Source organism: Protobothrops mucrosquamatus, unplaced genomic scaffold, assembly GCF_001527695.2.
Source record: "Protobothrops mucrosquamatus isolate PMUCROS unplaced genomic scaffold, P.Mucros_1.0 scaffold204, whole genome shotgun sequence".
Classification (NCBI taxonomy): domain Eukaryota; kingdom Metazoa; phylum Chordata; class Lepidosauria; order Squamata; family Viperidae; genus Protobothrops; species Protobothrops mucrosquamatus.
This window is the reverse complement of record NW_015386559.1, coordinates 1,061,447-1,078,349: the sequence shown is the minus strand read 5'-3', so window position 1 is coordinate 1,078,349 and position 16,903 is coordinate 1,061,447. Positions and strand designations below refer to the sequence as shown.

Genomic DNA, 16,903 nt, shown 5'->3' with positions numbered 1-16,903 from the left:
TCAGATTTTTTTCAAAATAGACAGATTGTCAGATTTTTTTCAAAATAGACACGCTTCTTTCAACTTTCATGAGAAACACTTGCCAAAGCTGAAAAACTCAGGCTCTCATGAAAATACTTACCTCAGACATTTCCTGAAGCACCTTTCAAAGTTGACTTGGCCTTGGTGAATGCAGTTGGTAAAGTTGAAAGACAAAGCAGTTGCAAGGCAATGCTCTCTTCACAACATTCTCTGTCAGCACTCACCAAAACAGGAAGGTTTGGTTTTTGTAAATTAGAAGGGTAATTGCTTCACAACGATGTACATTAAGTTATTCATTGAGGCAAATTATGAAGTGTTGTCAACCAATACTCTTTATCAAGGCCAATCTAATGCAGTCAGTTATAAGATTCTTTTCACTTCAGTTATATATGGCTACCCAGAATAAATTCTGGATCTAATAGTCAGCCTAAATGTGGACCTCATCCTTAAGGAGAAATATGGCTCGTTCATACATATGCTCCTAATCCCCCAGAATCCTCAATTCAGTTTCTACTTCTAATCTCATCAGTGTACTTGTGACAATTAGTTCTAACCCTACACATGACCCCTCACTCAGTGGTTTCATATAAATATTAAATAACACAGGAGATAAGGTGGAGCCTTCCAGGATTTTCTTCCAGGATCATTCCTAGAAACTGAGCAAACAATCCTTATATTTTCTAATGATAATACTTAAACTGGAAGTAGAAGAGGCACCCTTATTTTCTTCAGTCGTTTGAAGAAGATACCATGGTCAGTGTTATCAAAAGCTAATGAATCATGCAGAAGTATGAATTGGGGGTGGTCACACTAAACACTATCTAGTGGAGATCATCCATCAGGCTAAGCAATTCTTCATGCAAAAGTAGGTTAAAATTCCAAAATGGAAAATAGCTTTAGAGAGTATTTACATAATTTTTGAAATAATATAAATAAGGAATATGGGCATCTTATTTTTATAATTGTTTGCTATATTCTGGATAATACAAATCTCTCAAACAGCATAATGCAGAAAAAAGACATACTAATCATAGGATATAATAATATTTAACATAATAAAGCAACTCTTCTAAAGATGTTTTAAATGTGGAAGGAGTATGGTTGTTGATATGAACTTAATACTATTTTTTTTTTCAAATTATGCTGGACACTACAATGTTGTCAGTTTTGATTTCTGTAATATACATTATGTAATCAAAGCAGTGGTGTTCCCTCTCTTTTACCAGAATGTTTTTATTTTATTTTATTTTGTATCCTTTCACTCTTACATAAAAAAGTAAAAATTATGCATTATAAAAATAGAAATGGCAATACCATTTTTCACCTATATATGAAATATTTGTTTTCTATTTTTATTGGGTTTTTTTTCATATACCGTCATATTTATATATATAGACAGCTGTGGTATTATTATAATTCTAAAATTATTATACATTAGTTACAATTTTTCTAGGCTACCCATATTCTTCTTACATATAAGGGTCATAACCTATGAGTTAGTTCAGGGGTCCCCAACCCCCAGACCGTGGCCTATTCAGAACCGGTCTGTGTGAGAGGTAGGTCATGCACATGTGTGCCTGCAGCTCAACTCACCCAAGCAGTGGGCCAGCACACACGAACTGCATGCACAAGCCCCTGGGCGCTGGTTCCCACATGCACGAGTTGAGCTGCATGGGCACACATCTGCACCCGGCCACCTCTCACGCAGTCCAGTTCTTCTCTCCCCCCCCCAACCAGGCCTTCAAGCCGCAAAGGTTGGGGACTGCTGAGCTAGCTGATATTTATGTTGCTATTGTTTTTTAAAAAATCATAATTTTCCAAGGATTTTCAAGGATTTGATATACTTTATATACTTGCAAAAATTCTACAACTGTGCATGCTTCTGACCAGAAAAAGAAAGAAATCATTTTAGAAAGTCCAAGTCAGAAAATTCAATTCAACAGAAATTAATTATTGTAGGATCAGTATGTCCATCAGTAATGTTAAATATATGAGATTCAGGACAAATAGATAATTTATTTTTATTTATTTCTATTTCATGTTTCTAGATCAACCATCTCTCGCAAGGGAATTAATAGTTGCAGGAAAATGTATATGTACTTTTCTGAATGTGCAGAGTTATAAATATATAGGATAACAAAACTCATAAGTACAAGTACTAAAATGCATCAAATTATTACATTGGTGTGAACGGCTCAAAGGAAGATGTTTTGTAGCTAATAGAATAGCAACATTGCTATCTCATTAATGATTAATAGTGTCTGCAAATTTACTACAAAAAGCAAGAATTAATTTGTTGGTAAAATCAATTTATTGAGAAACTAGGTTATCACAAATGGTACTAAAAATAACAACTGTAAATTTCACTTTTTTCTGAAACAGACACTATGAACAATGAAAGGATTTGGTTAAACAATTACTCAGTTCTGAGCTTCTTGGGGAAATGAAAATCAAAGCTAAGAACCAAAAACATAAATTAAAGTAAAGATAAAATAGAATATATTTGTCAATATATGTTCTGAATATGAAATGAAAAATAGTATCTCAGGAAACTTACATGAGGTACAGAAATTGCATGGTAAAAACTGGTGTTTATTATCAGATTAAATTTGAAAGACTGACATAATGTTTTTATACGCCAACTGAATTAATGTGATATTCATACCAAAAATGGAATGAAATGGAAAGAAAATGGGAAAAAATACTTTCTTTCTTTTTGAGCTACTTTTTAAAATTAAAGCCACATTTACCGCTTCTCATGCTTGTCAAAATTAGATATAAATTATTATAAATGTATTGTAAATATCTTGTTCAGTTAATATATATCCCCAAAAGAGAAAATAATGCCTGAAATTTGATGTTTTTCTAGCAATTGCAGTATGTTTGTCTCCTCAGATAGCATAATTACCATAATTAAGACTACACACACTGTGGTTATTTTTCATTATTTAATTTAACAGAGGATCTTGTATTAGTATTACATATACCTATTAAATGGATTCAATTTTTTTTAGTGGAACAGAAAAGCATGGCTCAATCCACCTCCTGAATAAGCCAGCTTACTAAAATTACTTCACAGTATGCGAAGGACATTTTTAAGCAAAGTCCTAGATAGGGAGCAAAAAACTAAGTCTTTAAATTGGCTAAGGACAAAACTATTTTCCAAGTCAAAAAATACTTGCCAATGAGTTTGACACAAATCTTAAGAAGGGCTTATTTCAAGTACAAGATTTGAGTTGTGGGATTCCATGCCAAATATGGGCACTCTCACCACTTACTATATCATGAGAGGATGTGTATATGTGGTGCCCTAGTCACTGAAGGTATTGCTCATATTTTGTTTGACTGTCATTTCTATGTCTCTTTTAGGCTTAGATATTTAACATCCCTATTTGGATCGCCAACATGATCGCCAACGTCTGATAATGGATAGGAAGAAGAAGAAGAAGAAGAAGAAGAAGAAGAAGAAGAAGAAGAAGAAGAAGAAGAAGAAGAAGAAGGAGGAGGAGGAGGAGGAGGAGGAGGAGGAAGATTTGAAATATCCAAGCCCACTGGGACCTGAATCACACATTTTCCTATTCCATTCTGCCCTGTAAGTTATACATTATGAGCAAAACTGCTAAGCTTATGGTCAAGGTACTTCAGCTAATAACTCACATATTGAACAGATTGGATTTTCTAGTCAGCAAGCCCCTAGACTGGTTAAAAGAGAACTACGATATATAGTTAAAGGTATCAAATGTGTAAAATTTCTTCTGTAACAAAATAATGTGCTAGTGATAAGTATTTTTGATATGAATACAAATATTATCACAATTTCAAAGAGCTACTGATTATAACTTTGCACTTGAAATTTTGATTAAATCTTAACTCTAAGACTATTTTAGTAGACATACATTCTGAGAGATATTTTGAGTCTATAGACAATGTCTAACTTTGTCTGAATTAAATTAAGCATGTCGACCCTGCTGAAGTTAGCATATTATGACAGCTATGCAATCCAGAGTGTCATACTAACATACCCAGGCACTGACACATCTGCCGCAAGTGGTGATTTTGAAATCTCCATAGAGATCCTTGATGGCACCAGTTGTAAAAAATCCTTCCACCATCAACAAAATGCCATAAACAAAGAAGGCAGCTGCTACTCCGTAGATCACATATTTGAAAATGTCAATCCTGCAATTAATAGAATTCATTGTTAATGAGGCTTGAATAATAGTATTAGAATTTATTTAAAAAAATACATTTCTCTAGTTGATACCAATTTTATCATAACAAGGCATAATTTATAGGTTTTCACTTATGAATAGCAAAATATGAGGAATAGATTCTAATCACTAAAAACTATTTATGCTAAATTTAGTCATTTATGCTAAAGAATGAGATTGAGTCCATAAAACACCCAACACACAAACACATAGCAATGGCATATATCAACAAAACACAATTGTCATAATATCAGAGTTTATTCAGAGCAACATGATATTCTTTCAAAATAATCATACAACTGGATATTTATTATTATTGTCAGCAAAGCACAACCAGCACTTGTTGGAAGAATCAGGCAGATCTATAGAACTCGGACATTCAAGGCAATTCTTTATTCACTATCAGTTGTTTGTGATTCTATCTATCTATCATCTATCTATCTATCTATCTATCTATCTATCTATCTATCTGTCTGTCTGTCTGTCTGTCTGTCTGTCTGTCTGTCTGTCTGTCTGTCTGTCTGTCTGTCTGTCTGTCTGTCTATCTATCTATCTATCTTGCATATCCATTTTTTATATTACTTTAGCAGTTCTTTGCGAAAACTAAGTTTTACTGCAATCTCTTTCAACATGATGCCCACATAAACAGACTGGAATTGTAGTCTTATCAATCTGGAGGACAATAGATTGAGGAAAGCTGAATTTTATGTGAGCTAAGTACATATATTATCAAGTATAAGAAACCAGAGCAACGGTGGCTCAAATGAATACAGGTTTATTACATGCTAAAGCTCTCTACAAGAATCTGAACTACTAAGGGTCAAAGCACATTGGCGTAGATAAGAGTCAACAGAATTCAAGGTGGGCTGGATTTAGATCTCTTTTGGGAATGAAGAGACTTGACACTGATGACATGCTAGATCCCTCCCTCAGGCTCAGCCTGGTCATCTCTTCTCTATATAATGTCATAATGCAGAGTGGCTCAGTCAAGATTTTAGAATAGAAGTTCTTTTAATAATTAAAAAAAATTAACAGAATAGGGGGGGGGGAGGACAATTATTTCAGTTTCACTTCTTTAAATCTCTTGCTATACCTACAGAGATGTAAGTGGTTTTATAACTCTCCTGGACAATCTTGAGGAAAAGATTGGGGATTTGGGGGAAAATCAGCAAAAAATGCCTATCCTAATTGTCACTTTTTCCATAACATCACTCATTTATCCCCATTTATTACACCAGCCTGGACAACATATGACCCTACTCAGAAACCTACACTAAGCTTGAAGGAGATTTTAAGTTTTTTAATTTATTTATTCCATAGGCACACTTATATTATGGTTTAATGGATCCCTTATTTTATGTATTATAAAACTAATTGATTAATTATTATCCTTGCAGAAACAATAATAAACAATATTTGAATGATATAGGTAACTGATCTAAGAACAGATGTAAATAGGGTGAGTTCTTTTATCATATTTTTAGTAATCATTGTGTTTTTAAAAAAGATGTTACATGTGGCAACATTTGTGCATACTCTCAGAATTTTAGGATTAAACTTCATAATATTGGCAAAAAGATGACCAAATTTCAGTGGTGGGTTTTCAGATCTTTTCATGCTTATTTTAAGACAAGGATTAAAGATTGAAATGATAAAAAAATTGCTTCCTTATCTGCTTTCCCAATTTTAACTTTCAATCCTTCCCCACAAATGCTAACTAGATGTCTCCAGCAAACCTTTTTAATCTTGTAAATCAAAGCTGTCATTTTCAATACTGCAGAAATTTTCTATATTGAGCATCCACAGGTGGAGCAAAGTGAGGCATGGGTGTGTATCACGAAGTTGTGATTTTTATACTTGTGTTCAGGTGTCTCACATAAGGATGTAAGGAGTGAGAGCTTGTATAGTGATGGTATGATGCATCGTGTTTCATGAAAACTATGCCCTGTCCCAGGGCCCTGGTGTGTGGGAGGGATGCGTTGAAGTTTTCCACAGGTCCACTGCACTGCTGCCTGAGGGAGGTCTCTCGTTTCAGTTAAGGGGACAGTCAACCCTATTCATGACCATAGTTCTGACTCTTAATAAAAGTTTTCTATTAAAATTAATGCTAAAAGAGGCAGGAATTCTCTCCATAGTCCAAATTCACGCAATTACTATTACTCATGAACTCCTCTTTCAGTCTTGCTGAAAGTCAAAAGAAAATAACCAAAGGTTTTGACCTCAGAAATCTATGTTTTGAAATGCTAATGGATGATAAGCAGCATGAAAGCATCTCTGCCCGTGACACAGTTCATGTTCACATCCCCCTTGAGACTCATCTATAGTCAAGATACCTTCAAGGGTTTCATGTTGCCATTCTACAGCACAACCGGCATCTATGTTTAAGCAGATTATTTTTTTCAAATAAAGAGCATTACAGCGTACAATCTTTAATAATTTAATTTTGCTTTATTGAATAAACAACTAAATAAATACAATTCAAAATAAAAGGATATATTTCTTAGTGGGGTAAATAATTTTTAAGTTGCCATTTCCACAGCTCTCAAGATTACAGTGTATTTTCCCAACATCAGCACTGAGCCATTCGGCTTGATTATGCTCTAAAGGAGTATTAAAGGCTGAGGGACACTGAAGTTATTAATATTTTATAAGCTTAGAGTTAGGATTTTGTCTTGCCTTTAAATCATAGGATATAAAAATTATGAACCAGACAGCATGAAATTAGATCATTTCCTATGAAAGCTGCCTTATGGTGGGTGACAATGTATCATACTTTAAACAAAGAAGCAGATGCCTTATTCCAGAAAGAACCTCATATGCATACACTAACTGGGTAACTGTTGATTACTAACTGTTAATATGGAACAAGAACACAATTGATTAACTACAGCTTCCTACTTTGTGAAGTATAAGAAAGAGGTAACCAGCATTAGAACAATGGAAGCATCAGCAGTATATTTCACTAAAGATGCAGTTTACTTATTTTCATTTGTATTTTTAAAATAGTCCTGCCATGCATGTGAGTAGTGGGGAATAATAATCCCTTCCCAATTGCAATTTTCCAGTGTCCAATGGCGGCATCAAAGTGGATGATGATATTGTTTTTCTTATTTAAATTTTTATCTCTCTGTTCCTCCAACAGCATCAATTTGCATTCATAGCATTCCTTCCTAATTTTATCTCATAACAGATTGGTTCTTAGTCACTCAAAAGATCCCATGGCTAATGACTGGTCTGAACTGTTCCAGTTATCCTTTGACACCTTAACTGTCCTGGCACAGAGGAGACCTCTAAGTTTTTTGCCCTTGGCAAAAAGAATCCCTGAACACAGCTATGCTGGTTTATCACACTTTGAAGGAACTGAAGTAATCCGTATTGCTGATTAAGGAAGGAAAGGAACATAATATAGTCTATAATTATACAAACATACCACTGTGTCTATTTTCCTGTAGTTATAGACTAAAACGACTAAACTAAACTAAACTAATCTAAACTAAACTAAACTAAACTAAACTAAACTAAACTAAACTAAACTAAACTAAACTAAACTAAACTAAACTAAACTAAACTAAACTATCCATACATAGATACACACAAACAGACAGTACATACAAGTAGTCTTATGACTATGATTGGACTGAATTTCCAGTCATAAGCTGTTACAATGGTAAGTTGAGGAAACCACATGACTGGATCCAGTTTTACAACATTTTTTGCAGTAGTCATTAAACAAATTACCACAGTCATGAAAGGAACATTGTGGTTATAAGTGTGAACTGGCAAAAAACTTCACAAATTGCAGTCATGTGACCACAGGTTTGTTGCAACAGTCATAAAGCCAAAATGTGATCACATGACTGGAATGGTGACCCATTGTAATTTTAAATAGTCTTTATGCAATTGTTCATAAGTAGAGGACTACCTGTACATGAAAGGAATCCTACAAATTCAGTTTCTCTCTCTCTCTCTCTCTGTCTCTGTCTCTGTCTCTCTCTCTCTCTCTCTCTCTCTCTCTCTCTCTCTCTCTCTCTCTCTCTCTCTCTCTTTGTATGTGTGTCAGAGAGAGAGAGAGAGAGAAAGAGAGAGAGAGAGAGAGTGTTCTGAACTAAGATGAAAATTACAGTAGAAGTTATTTCAGTGGGCAGTATAACAATTTGACACAATAAATAAATTTGTCATTTATTTAGACCTCTGTGGCTAAATTAAAATCTTTCAGAATAGTTCAAATGAATTTATACCCATCTCTTTATTTTCAATCAAATAGTACAGTTCCATAGAACTAACTGTAACTAAGTGGCCTACAACAGGGTCATGAGGATTTCAGATCCCTTGAATTAAACAGCGGCTTATACTTATTAGACCAATCAACATATAAAGAGAATGATAAATAAAAAAGGAGAATTGCCAAAACTTTCATCTCTGCCCATGGGTTGGTAGGCAGGAACAAAAAGAGAAAAGCAGCACTGCAAGCACACCCTGCCTTTGTTGTACATACAGTATGTGCTGCTACCTTATGAACTTGCTATAACTACAATATTGAATATATTTCATGTGCTTTGGCACTGAAGCTGAAACCAGTAGTCTTGCTTCCTACTCTTCTACAATATGAATCATATAGATTTTATGAAGCTCTATCAGTTAAAAACTTCTGCCAGAACAGAGGGAAAACAGTTTGTGGGCATTTTTTGTAAATTAATCCTGATTAATCCTAATTTTTGCTCACTGAGAATCTATCATACAATAATATGCAAAATATTTAGGGCCTTCAAATGGGACTTTGGACAGCAAAAATGCTTTTTGTCCTTTTAGCCATTTTATTTTGCATCAACTTTGTAAAATGAATTCCATTGTGTACAAACAGCCAACCAATGTTGCACAAATCAGTTTCAATTTATACCTACTCTCACTGGTTGTATTAGAGCTTAAATATTTCCCAGGAAAAGCAACAGAAGAAATTACAAAGAGTGAATGACAGCCTTTTATATTTTAGTGATGAATATAATTTATCACCAATAATTGAGTTATTTATATATTACTCATGTAAGCTATTGTACTATTCATAATGTAATTAAACAGATTCTTTAAGCAATTGTAGAAGGTGTTACATGCTCCAAAGGGCAGTGGAAAAATGCCAAAAATCATTTTATTAAGTTGGCAAGCAACAATGAGTTATTCTTCTTCTATTATTAAGAATGAAGTGTGCCTGAGACTGGTCAATGAAGATTGATGACGAGTACAGTGTATGTATACATTTGACCATTGAATTGTTTTAAACAGTAGGGAGTACATATATGGGTACACAGGAAAGAGAATATTATATAATTAATAGTACTTAGCCTTTGGGAAAGGTGAAGGTCAATCAAGTTGATTATTATTCTAATGGTTTGACCCCACATCATACTTTGAATAGGGAGGGTGGTAAATACATCTACTTTCAGTTTCCTCCCACAGGTGCATTTTGTCTTTAAATTTAAACCACTGCCAATCATAGTGTATATCTGTTTTTCAGATTGCAAAAGCCATTAAAAGAAACAATTATATAAAGAGAAGTGTTTGATACTCCTTCTGTTTGACAGAATATAAGATATTATAATTACATTGCTTTTGCAACAAATATTCTGGAAGAAGAGAGTCTAGTAATTACATTTATTCTTACAGCAGTATTAAACAATGTAATAAAAGATTAGGCAGAGACTTACATTGTGAAAACATCAAGAGTGTCTCCAGCAGCTCTTGCCATCTCAAAATAGGTTTGCAGAATGTTCACTGTTCCTGAGAGTGCTTCATGTCCACACCCACAGAAGAGAGCAACTCCAGCATACAGCAAGATGGTGGCAATCAGAGAGGCATAGGGAATGCCCCCCAAGCACTTGATACAGCATTCAAAACAACCTGACAAGAGAAAAATTTACTTAATACATGACGATTTTCTTTTGCCTCAAGACAATCTAAGGGTTTTTTTTTCTTTAATTCTGGGGTTTCTTTTAAGCCTAGCTAGGTGGCATGCCTAGCTTACCTGAAATGCTAAGCAGGGTCTTGGGTGAAACCAGATCCCCTCCCCACTAAAATTGGAAAACTGTGCAGAGCATGGCTTGTGGAATGGTTTTCAACCCATTTTCCATAAACAGCACCAATATTTTCTGAAGAAAATGAAGAAACATTCTGAATCGATTTCTGCTGGATTTTCTGCTTTGCCCTCATGTTTGCATCTATTTGCCTCAATGTGAGTTCTGGATAGCATAGAGTGGATTGCATATGTTCTTTGGGATACCTGACCAGGAAAAGAGAGATCAGTTCAGAATGAAAAGTCAGCAACATTTCATGTGACTGTCCAACTGCATCTTCCATAAGATGCTGACCTCTTGAATGACAACAAATTTTATCCCATTGTGTTCAATTTTTAAAGTGATATCCAGATGACAGATTTCCCTTTCATATTTTTCCAACATTCCATTCATTTGGAAAAAAATAAAAATGTTCTTATAGTAGACAATAGCAAGCCATTTGCAATGTTGTATTAAAAATTAATGGACGTGCCCCTGATGGCACCATAAGTTTGTCTCTAAGAAGACTTTACCATTACGCTGCCTAAACCATTAGAATAAACTCAGTAGGAATCTTTAAAAGATTATTTTAAACAACTAGCATTTTAAATTGTCCTGGACACCTAGACTTCCAGTAAAGAAATTGTGAAGTGAAGACAGCTCTATTAAAAGCAGATCTGACAACCCTGATGGAATGAAGAACTGGCAAACAAATTGGCTATTTGTAATTTCTTTGTGAACAAGACAAGGACTTGAGGTTGCCCACAAGTGCTCCAGACAGTTACTCCTCATAAGGAGTTGTCTCCAGCAATTAGAGCTCTGACAGATAAGAAAACAGCTATCTTGCTCAAACCACACTTGGGACCTTTAATCGCTAAATATATGGGACCTTTAAACCCACAGTTACTCAAACTTGTCAGGATTAAGCTAAAGTTGATTCCATGCAAATTATTACAAAGGGATCTCTCCCTTAATTATTATTGCTTGCTTTAATATCCCTGACCAGAAAGTTTAAAAGTACAGTAACATTATAAGACAAACAAATTAAAATTGGATAATCAAGACAGACAATGAAAATCTAAATATATATTTTTTTTCTATAAAGCAATATTTAAAATCATTGTACAATCTTTGAACGGTTATTCCTTATATGAGGTTCATCCTCTTATGGTGCCAAATATACTGCTCAAAAAAATAAAGGGAACATTTTACCATGGAACTGAAGGGGTTTGCGTTCCCTTTATTTTTGTGAGCAGTATATAATACATGCAGGGAATAAGATATGTCAAATAAACTTGCATTTTAAAATAAATCAAACTAATTGAAAATATAATAAAATAAGATTATTGAAATAATGTAACATAGGTTCTACATAGAGTAATACTCAATATACCTACAGAATTGATGTGCATGTTGAATCAATAATACTTAGAGGCCTTATAAGATAGTATTGCTCATTGGGATGAAGTCAATGAGAAAATAAAAAGATTCTCAACAAGATTCAAAAAATGTAATTCTACTAAACAGGAAACTACATAAATAATTGCTAATTTTTATAGGACTGCGTACCAATTATAAAATATTGTTACATAAACATTTTTTAAAATCCCACATCCCTTTAAGTGAAGGAATTTATGTTTATAACATGTACAGTCTATGTCATTGATTAATATTACTTTCACCAACTTTAGAACCAGTGATTTGTCTATAAAAATAGTTCAACTTCAAACAGCTATCACTAGAAATGATGGGATTATCTTTTGTTAAGGTATCAGATACTGACTGGCTTAATCATGATGAACAAGTAGGCTAATCAAAACAAAATGCAGATGTTTATTAAAGGTAGATGAAACCAGAAACAGTGAGTAACTGCTCATAAAATTCCTGGTCACAGTGGCTAGAAATTCAGGAAGATATAATCTCAACAGCTCTAGAGATTGAATATGCTGAAGAGGTTATCACAGACAGTTCCCTGAATGTATAATTAATCAGCTGAGACAAGAGCTTAGTTGATGAGAATGGGACATTATATCTGGAGTTGAATTTGTATTGAATAACAGACAATGTTTGAAGTTGTGATTTACTTCAATATAATGTATCTTGATGAGCTAAGTCCATACTGTACAATCATAATTGATTACGTTCCTTGCTCTTCAAGGAATTACTTTTTCTACAGTTTTATTGCTTGGAAAAAATCTACTTGCTTAAAGTAAAATCTGCTTGTAGCATTGTATTTGGAATGCTTACACTGCTCAAGGGAGTTAGGAGAAATAATATGATTCATATTGAATTACAACCATAAAGCAACATAAAGAAATTTGTGATGTTAGCTGACAATAAACAACATAAGTATATTTTAAAATGCACTAGATATCTTGAGCTGAGATAATGCACATGTCCTTACATTAACTATTGTCCTTCTTTTAAACATCAGTACAGTCCTCCCACTTCCTTTATAAAAAGATGAGAGTGGGTGGGATATGATCAAAAATTGTCTGCCTAAGCTTCCATCTGAAAGTATGGAAAAAATCTAGCTTTCTTTCATAATTTACATGTATAGCAAAATTATATTATTGAAAGTATTAAGCTTATTGCACACATAAATGCCCAATCAATGTATTTAATTTATATATTCTGCTGCCTTACACTTTTCATTCACACAAATACATAAGTTACAGATGTCAATTTGCCCAGATAACATGAGAAAAATGGCCTTTTACACTATTTTAACAAAATGCATTACATATTTCTAAAGGGGAATAACAAGAAAAACAAAAACAACACTTATGCCTTCCTTAGGTCCCAAGTTACAGATGTTTTTAATAGGTATATAAGCAAACATATTATAAAATAAGCAAATAGTATGATCCATTTTCCATCTCAATAAAATCTTATACCAAAGCAGTTTTTTTAGTTTTGTTTCTTTAAAACAATTTCAATAGCTGAATGTTGTGCTTTTTGCAATACGAAGTCCCTCACAAGCTTCAGTCACCCAAAGCATCCCAAATTGCCTATATAAATACCATTATTAATCTAAAAACCTTGTGTCTCTGCATTCACTGATTTTGTAATACTTTGTGAATCTGAATAACTTAGTTCAACTTCCTGAGTTTGTTAGGTTTTTTTTAATGCTTTTCCTTTTTAAGTAATTTCTCAGTTTACAATATTGATGTTTCTTATTATTGTATATAATTTATTTAAGAACTAATCTATATTTATTGAAAATACTGCTACTGAATGTTAATTTTTTGAATCAATAAAACAAAATTCTCACAAATGTCTTTTGAGGTGATTTTTTTATTGTTTTCATTCTAAACAGTTATTGTAGACCAATGTTAGGATTTAATTCTATGACAAATATTGGATCTTAAATCAGGTAATCTACTGAAAATCAGACATTTCCAACAAAAATAGTTCCTTAATCTCCAAAACAGAGAAGCTTTTGTTCATAAACATGCATTGGACAAATTTTCCAATGCTGGATCTAAGAAACTGTTCTGTGCATTGAAATGAACTTGAGAAAGCTTTACAATTGAGCTGAATATTTATACAATGATTCCTCCTGATTGATGAGAACGTCAGTGCTCTTATTCCCACCATATGGTCATATGTTGCCTGAAATAGAGAAAGATCAGAAAAGATCAGAAAAAACTAGTAGCCAAATCTACTAGAAATTCAGTTGGAGTTCAAGTGATGCAATGACCTATGGTAGAACCACCTATTGTATATAATACCACACAATTTCAATTTAATTTTTGTTCCTGGGTATAAAAATGTGTTTTTCTAATTCCTTATTTCCAAAATAAATAGAAAATAGCTATTGTTTCACAAAAACTTTGCTTCTGTGGTCAGGACAATGATATTTTGAAATTTATCTCTTTTTGAGAACATTCTTGATTCACATTCAATGCTGAGTAGACTTCCAGAATATTCTGGAACTGCGAGAACTGTCCAGAAGTTTCTAGAATTTGTCAGAATTTTTTAGAACTTTCTGGAATCATTTAAAACTTTCTAGCACTTTCTGGGATCATCCAGGACTTTCCATAGAAGTATAAAAGTACAGATACCTTAAACCAACATTTTACTTTGTCTAATTACTGAGTAAGAGAATAGTGAATAGCAATATTTTATTTAGATGGCATCAAGAGTTTGCTTGCACCCATTACATGCATTTTGCTATGTATGTGGACAATTTATCAAGACAAGAGGGAAAAAGTACTCAATGAAAGCATCTGTTAAGATGTGTAAGGCCTACAAAGCCTACTTCGGCATCCCTGTTGGAAATCAAGACAAGCCCAGGGCGCCTAATTTCACATGCAAGCACTGCAACAAAACTCTTGAAGATAAAGTGAACAATTGCTGCTCGCTAGATGGAATTTCAATGATTTATTACAGTTTAAAAGAATTTCAATTCAGAAAATTTTCATTATTTTCAGTGTTCTACAACATATATTTTATGCCCTGTGGTAATATCTTGTACAATATTGTGTGAAATATCACATTTTTAAAAAAATTTTTACATAGTTTTGCTATATTTACAGGCTGATACAGGGGAGAAAAGAGAGTCATAATGTTTGCTAGCCCAAGGATTTGGCAGTAACTGACTGACCACTCAAGCAATTGCTACTTCTGCATGGTGGACCCTTCCAAACATCAAATTGGCAAGAGCACGTGTCCAATCATGTATCCAGACATTCTTTCATCCATCGCCTGGTACCACACTGCTCAAAGCTCACCATTCCCACTTCTCCAGAGAGGGAGCAGCTATCTTCAGGAGCGAGAAACAAGTCAGAAAGTGAGGAAGATATTGCAGATACAGATTACAATTTTTCAGATGCGTCTGAGGAGAGAAAGCCATACTTCCCCAACCAGAAAGACCTCAACAATCTGATCAGAGACCTTGATCTTATCAAGTCCCATACTGAGCTTCTGACATCTAGGCTCAAGGAGTGGAACGTTGGATGAAAGTGGACCATATCAGGTTAGGGGAGCACGCACACGCTATTTACAAGCTTGTGGGCGCTCCGGTCCTCAGGTCTCCACTCGGTTTCCGGGAGACTTAGACCCTCCGGCCCGGGACCTTCGGCTGATGCTATGTAATGCCAGGTCCGTGGTAAATAAGGCCCCCCTCATACAGGATCTTATTCTGGAGGGGGGCGCGGACCTGGNCTTCTAAAAATAAATGAACTGATGGTGTGAAAAACTATTAAATGTTTTAAATTTTAAAGCAGCAGGAGTAGATTTTGCTGTCCACCTAAATATTCACACAATTGGAAAAGGAAACTAACTTGTTTAGAATTCCTAAGAAACAATCTTTTCAAGCCTCAGGTAGTCTTTTATGAAACAGGCTTTTAAAATGCCTTCTCCATACTGGAGTGATTAATGTTGGGTAGTTGGATGCTTTTTAGACTTTTATAATAAAACAATGTTGTATTTCAATATTTCCCCCCTCTTCTCTAGGCATTGCTGTGGGTCATATATATTTCTTCTTGGAAGATGTCTTTCCAAATCAGCCTGGGGGAGGAAGGCTTCTAAAAACTCCATATATATTGTAAGTGCTTTCTATTATTTTTTATTTTATTTTTTTATTTAAATCATTTATATAGCTGCCCATCTTATAGGCAACTCTGGGCAGCTCCCAATCAAAAAATGCTTTCTTTTGTGAAGGGTATTGACTGAGAGGGAAGAGACAGAATAAACTGTACCCAAACTAGTGCAAAAACAGTTGTATTCAGCAAGAGAATTCCAAATGGACAAAGATGGAATTTAATTCACATTGAATTCTGGATTACTGTCTTAATCTCCCAGATTTCTCCACTGTTTTCCAAGCATGGCTTAGTTGATCGTACCTAAGAGGTGTATAATTAAATGGAATTTCCAGAGGAAGTCTATTTTGATATTAGAACACATGTTTCACTTGATGAATGTCCTGAATTCAAATCCATCATGTATAGATAGAGCTGGGAATAATATCTAAAGCACTGTAAGTTAGCAAAATACTGATCTAAATGGATTGGTTGCCTGGCTTCAATATACAGTGTCAGATAATTGCTGTGGAGAATATTTGTCTACAAGTACTGTTTGTTGGATTTATAAAAGCATCTGACTGGTTACTTACAGAACAGGTAGTTGAAATAGGTGGATACTTTTTGGGCTCAGACCTTTTCATATGTCATTTACCATGCTAGACTGAACCATATCATCTTAGAAAAGTCTAGTAGGTTTTAAATCCGGTTAGAATTCAGTTTATATCTACACAAAGGAATAATCAGTGATAACTGATTAACTTGATAAATATCAATAATAACAAGAGCTAAAAAAAAATCACCCTATCCTACTTTGCTGCTTGGGCTTGATGAAAGCTGTATTTGGTATGTCTGGAGAATATCAGATTGGGGAAAGCTGTAATACGGTCACAAGAAATTAATTAATCGCCCGGCCGCCCTCTTCAGGGTGACCCGCTCCCTCCTTCAATTGAGGGGGGGGATCCCCTGGAGGGGAGGGCCGAGGATTTTGTTCAATATCTGTATGACAAAGTCGCGCGGATCCGAGAAGGCTTAGACTCCGACTGGCTGGCCCAGGGGGAGGAGACGGAAGCAGGTCTTGAGATGGTTGTATGGGAGGAGT

At 34.4% G+C, this 16,903-nt stretch overlaps 1 protein-coding gene across 1 annotated transcript in view; it reads right to left on the bottom strand.

The window, feature by feature from the left end:
* The window catches only part of GPM6A (glycoprotein M6A), an 87,218-nt gene that overhangs the window by 11,489 nt on the left and 58,826 nt on the right, over positions 1-16,903 (bottom strand). Inside the window, exons 2-3 of the mRNA XM_015813941.1 lie at positions 9,932-10,124; positions 4,044-4,200 (exon numbers count right to left, since the gene is read on the bottom strand). Coding sequence (XP_015669427.1) covers positions 4,044-4,200; positions 9,932-10,124 — 350 coding nt within the window. The remainder of the gene's footprint in view (positions 1-4,043; positions 4,201-9,931; positions 10,125-16,903) is intronic.